We start from the raw sequence: 6,000 nt of genomic DNA on the forward strand, positions 1-6,000 counted from the left end.
GGCATCTAAGCCACAATGTACTTTTCAATGAACTCTTGTTATGGAGTCACAGGATGACCACTAAGATGATGGACAAGTAGTGACTTTCAGGTTTAAAACATGGACACTAGGTATTGACCCTCAAAATGAAAATGCATGAAAAGAGTTCCAGTCTGTAAGTAGATTTAATGGCTTAAGGAATATTTTTAAGACTGATGTGTTGCTTCACATGTTTTTTACTACTTTCCCAACATCGCACGAGTTGAGATGTTGGGGACAACATCTATTTGTTTTTGTGGGGGAGTGTGTTGCAGGGTATAATACCCATTTGTTAATATTAGATCTAATTGTTTTGATTATCTGCATAAATTTAGTTTCGTTTGGGGTGTGCAAGGAATGTAATTGGGTCCTTTGTCTGAAAGAGGGGTGCGTTGGGGGGACTAGTGCGCTCTTCTCTACACTCAATACAAGAGTAAGTGAAAGCGCACTGATTTATTCTTGTGATCATTTCTTCTCTTACATTTGTCATTTTATAAGGTAAGAAATGGGATCTAACTCTCAGGAGAATGACATGAGGAGGAATGCTGGCCCTGTATGTGCAAATTTGTGTGTATGTTTGTATGTAACGGCAGTAGGCCTCATGTTCCGTTCGGCATCGGGCAGTTTGATTTGTTTAAATTTTAATAATAACTTGTGATTTTTGTGAAGTAGTACAAGCAGTGTATCGTTTTTCATAATTTTGGTTGGAAATATTTCTATTTTTTAATTATTAATTTAGTTCTGACTGTACCATAAAAACATTACTTAAATAATTCAGAGTGAAATGTTTAAATATTGTTAAATAACTGTAATGTGAAATACTTGATTTTGTCTAAAAAATATAGTATAAATAACTTGTAGTTAGAAAGGTTGAGAATTGTATGAAAAGAGATTTCTGTGTTCTGCTTCTCTACACTCTATACAAGAGTAAGTGAAAGCGCACTGATTTCATCTTGTGATCATTTCTTCTCTTACATTTGTCCTTTTATAAGGACTCAGCAACAAACAACAAATCCCCAACCACAGCATAGAGTCGCTCATCGATGTAGCAGCTATGTAGCCTGACGTAAAAACATTTTGCTAGACAATATCAAACATTGAAAAGTTTTAATTATTCTTATCAAACATTATCAAACATGATGTTTTGAAGCAAAAAATACCTCAGAAATATACAGAGCCAACCATGAGAATCAACTCATTTAAAGTTTAAACTCAGTTTCACACAAAGACCCTAGCATAAATGTTTGGCTGTTAAACTGGACTGTTCCAGGTCGCTATAAAGCAAATTTTCTCTTAGCAGCTTTACAAATCTTTTACATTACATTACTTTACCAAGGCTCATTAAAACAAACCTTTATCTTGGCTTTTTTCTATTCTTCCTCCCTGAAGGATAAGTCCTTTTTTGAGACATTGTTTTGCTTACTTAACTTCTGACCAGAGGTTTGGAATTTGGAGGCGTACTGCACGTTGCACGGCAGCTCATGTTACCAGCAAAGTGTGCGGTACCTACCGCCAGGGGCCCCCAAGAGCAATTTATTTTTCTTTTTATCAAAAAAATAATTTCTGCATATATTATCAAATATACACTGCGCAAAAAAATAAAGGGAACACTCAAATAACACATCCTAGATCTGAATGAAAGAAATATTCTCATTGAATACTTTGTTCTGTACAAAGTCGAATGTGCTGACAACAAAATCACACAAAAATCATCAATGGAAATCAAATTTATTAACCAATGGAGGCCTGGATTTGGAGCCACACACAAAATTAAAGTGAAATAACACTACACGCTGATCCAACTTTAATGTAATGTCCTTAAAACAAGTCAAAATGAGGCTCAGTATTGTGTGTGGCCTCCACGTGCCTCCCTACAACGCCTGGGCATCCTCCTGATGAGGTGGCGGATGGTCTCCTGAGGGATCTCCTCCCAGACCTGGACTAAAGCATCCGCCAACTCCTGGACAGTTTGTGGTGCAACGTGACGTTGGTGGATGGAGCGAGACATGATGTCCCAGATGTGCTCAATCGGATTCAGGTCTGGGGAACGGGCTGGCCAGTCCATAGCTTCAATGCCTTCATCTTGCAGGAACTGCTGACACACTCCAGCCACATGAGGTCTAGCATTGTCCTGCATTAGGAGGAACCCAGGGCCAACCGCACCAGCATATGGTCTCACAAGGGGTCTGAGGATCTCATCTCGGTACCTAATGGCAGTCAGGCTACCTCTGGTGAGCACATGGAGGGCTGTGCGGCCCTCCAAAGAAATGCCACCCCACACCATTACTGACCCACTGCCAAACCGGTCATGCTGAAGGATGTTGCAGGCAGCACACCGCTCTCCACGGCGTCTCCAGACTCTGTCACGTCTGTCACATGTGCTCAGTGTGAACCTGCTTTCATCTGTGAAGAGCACAAGGCGCCAGTGGCGAATTTGCCAATCCTGGTGTTCTCTGGCAAATGCCAAGAGTCCTGCACGGTGTTGGGCTGTGAGCACAACCCCCATCTGTGGACGTCGGGCCCTCATACCATCCTCATGGAGTCAGTTTCTAACCGTTTGTGCAGACACATGCACATTTGTGGCCTGCTGGAGGTCATTTTGCAGGGCTCTGGCAGTGCTCCTCCTGTTCCTTCTTGCACAAAGGCGGAGGTAGCGGTCCTGCTGCTGGGTTGTTGCCCTCCTACGGCCTCCTCCACGTCTCCTGGTGTACTGGCCTGTCTCCTGGTAGCGCCTCCAGCCTCTGGACACTACGCTGACAGACACAGCAAACCTTCTTGCCACAGCTCGCATTGATGTGCCATCCTGGATGAGCTGCACTACCTGAGCCACTTGTGTGGGTTGTGGAGTCCGTCTCATGCTACCACGAGTGTGAAAGCACCACCAACATTCAAAACTGACCAAAACATCAGCCAGACAGCATAGGTACTGAGAAGTGGTCTGTGGTCCCAACTGCAGAACCACTCCTTTATTGAGTGTGTCTTGCTAATTGCCAATAATTTCCACCTGTTGTCTATTCCATTTGCACAACAGCAGGTGAAATTGATTGTCAATCAGTGTTGCTTCCTAAGTGGACAGTTTGATTTCACAGAAGTTTGATTTACTTGGAGTTATATTGTGTTGTTTAAGTGTTCCCTTTATTTTTTTGAGCAGTGTATATTATTGTAAAAACAAATCACTTCATAGTAAAATTGTGTCTTTTTGGTATTATAATGACATAAAATTATTACAAAAAAAATAATAAATCAGCTCCACTGAGCCCTTAGTGGGACTAAGCGGCTGCTTCATTTGCTTATGCCTTGGGCGAGCCCTGGGGGTAGGCTTTGCTTTTACGCATTATTCAGCGTAATTTGTAAAAAAAAATTACTGTCTTAGTGGGCCATGTGAATTACGCAAGAGCACGACCAAATCTAAAACGCGCATCGTGTGTGTCGCACAAAACCAGCACAAATCAATACCACACAAATACAGGCCACACATATCAATTGGAATGTATGTGGAATTGAATTGAAACTGTCTTCTTTTGTGAAATGCCTTGAGACGACACCTGCTATAAACTGGGCTACATCAATACAACTGGATTATGCTGCGAATTTTGGTTCTGGCTTACAACATAGCCTGGTAAAATAAACAATTTTAAACCAGCTTAAAAGAGAATCACACAAGTTCAGGTTTTGCTCTTTGCCCCTAGTCACCAAATTGTCTGAATAAAGCATAATAAGTGACCTGTGTAATGAAGAAGTCCATCCAGGCCAGCAAATTTATGAGTACCAGGCTGAGGACAAACAGGTCATTGACTTCTGGCTGGACTGAACGCAGGAATGTATCCATGGCAGCAAGAGACAGAAACTCCCCAGTACTTCAGGAAGAAAGAAGAAAAACAAGTTAAAAAGAAGCATTGTTATAACATTAAAGAAAGTAGCATAGAAAAAGTAGCATGAAAGACAGAAGACAATTTACAGTTGTCTCTTTCACAAATTATAGTAAATTTTGTCCATGCTTAATGTTACCTGTTACCATAGTGATAGATACCCTCTGGCATCTTAAGTATGTAAGAAGGGCTCTGTGTCACACCAATATCTAAGAGGGTGCTCCGGTTGTCCCAGTGACGTACATCCACAAAAATAAACTCGATTCTGCCAGTGAACTTAACAGACAGCGAGGAGAAGAAGGCAGGAGGTTGGGACAGATGGGTGAACAGAAACATCTTGATTGGATGAGCTGGGTCAGAGTGCCACTCCTCAACTAGTTGTGCAGACTGACGTACAGTTTTGATTCGACGAGCCAGGTGGGAGGTCATCCACCGAAAGATGTGTTCAGTTTCAATGTACTGTCCAACATATTCTTTTAGCATCACTTTACCCTTTGAAGCTGAAGTTTGAGGAGCAGACATGATGATCATTGAGCGTTGCCAACCACGTTTGACACATGACCTAGTGGAAAGAAGAGAGCCCAGATGTCAAATACATTTTTATCCATATTACTGACAGTAAATGCGTTTTGGAAATGAACATAATCAGAATCATTTTTATTGCCACTGCCAGTAAACAAGTTCGCAGGCTAGGAAATTGTTTTGATGTAAAAATAAATAATGAAATAAAATATGAATATGAAAAACAAAAATATGTATGCAAGTGGTGAGTAGCAGATTGATAAAGTGACTGTGTTATGCCAGAATCAAATATCTACTGTTCAACAGTCTAATAGGTACGGGAAAGAAACTGTTCTAGTGGGGGGAAGTTCTGGTCCACATGAACTGTAGTCTTCTGCCAGAGGGGAGCTTAAACAGGCTGTGTTTAAGGATCAAGCAACAAGTTTTGGAAGCAACAAACAACAGCATTTTCATTCAAAGTAAGCAGGCTGACTGCTATGTGTTACTGTGTGCACGTGCAGACAGTGAAGATGAAGTCCATCTGTTGCACAGATGCTTTATTTTTTCTTTGTATCTAGCCTTGCTTTAAATCTGACTGTGCGACCTCTTGTTCCATAACTAAAAAAATAAATAAAATATCACAATATCATAATATTTTAGCAATTTTTGTGTCAGCTGTATTGAATACTTACCAAATAAACAATAACATGTTATTGAACTTAAATATTTACAACATATAACAAAATAGGAATCTATTAGTTTGCTGAATATAAAAAGGTGTTTCTCAACGAAGGCTGTACCGCCTCCCTGGGGGCGTTCAGAGGACGGCAGGGGGCGCTGGCAGAAAAATTTACAAAAAGGGGGCGCTGCGATTCCTTTGGGGGGTGTTTGCTCGAAGGTAAACTGTACCCCTTATGTGCACAACAATACCAGTTTAGACTGCTTGCTAAAAAATGAGATGTGTAACAGTAAAACACGAATGGCTGCAACCGTATCAATGGTAGCTCTTCTTCTCTTCAGTGTTTCTGTTAGCTTCTTGATACAGTTACAGGACACCATTACACCGGCTAATGGCCTTGCTGTGATTCACTTGTCAGGTCATAGGTGTCTGGTTTTCAAATATTTTATGTCCTATTGGGAGTTTTTTATGTTTTGGCAGTGATGTAGTCGTGTCAAAGCAGCAACTTATACTGAAAAGTGTTTTCATGTTGGTCTGGATGCTGCATTTTTCCATGGAAGGGCAACGGAATATCACTTTGATAAACATGTAATAATTATCACAAAACTCTTGCTGTGTATCCCTCAGAAAAATGAACCCATTTAATTTAAAAAAATCCTTCCATGGGTGATACCACAATAGAGCGTTCATTTTAGTTACCATCGATGCTGTAAGCCAGGGGTCTCAAACTCGCGGCCAGCGAGCCAACTGCGGCCCTCGGGACGATAGTTTGTGGCCCCCGCCTTAATATGAACGTTTAATGTTAGTGCGGCCCACGAGTTTGATATAATTGGCACTTTTCAGTGTTGTGTGCGGAGCTTAACAAACTTACCAATCACGGTGGAGTATATTGCTCTCGGGGGCGGGACATCGGCCAGGCCTATTTGCATTTTC

The 6,000-nt window shown here is 41.3% G+C and overlaps 1 protein-coding gene across 1 annotated transcript in view; it reads right to left on the reverse strand.

Moving 5' to 3' along the window:
- LOC116714303 (E3 ubiquitin-protein ligase RNF103-like) overlaps positions 1 to 4,984 on the reverse strand; it is a 33,050-nt gene extending 28,066 nt beyond the window's left edge. The window contains exons 1-2 of the mRNA XM_032554780.1: positions 4,027 to 4,984; positions 3,743 to 3,875 (exon numbers count right to left, since the gene is read on the reverse strand). Coding sequence (XP_032410671.1) covers positions 3,743 to 3,875; positions 4,027 to 4,418 — 525 coding nt within the window. The 5' untranslated portion in view covers positions 4,419 to 4,984. The remainder of the gene's footprint in view (positions 1 to 3,742; positions 3,876 to 4,026) is intronic.
- Positions 4,985 to 6,000: the final 1,016 nt, after the last annotated feature.

Source organism: Xiphophorus hellerii, chromosome 23 (genome assembly GCF_003331165.1).
Source record: "Xiphophorus hellerii strain 12219 chromosome 23, Xiphophorus_hellerii-4.1, whole genome shotgun sequence".
NCBI lineage: Eukaryota > Metazoa > Chordata > Actinopteri > Cyprinodontiformes > Poeciliidae > Xiphophorus > Xiphophorus hellerii.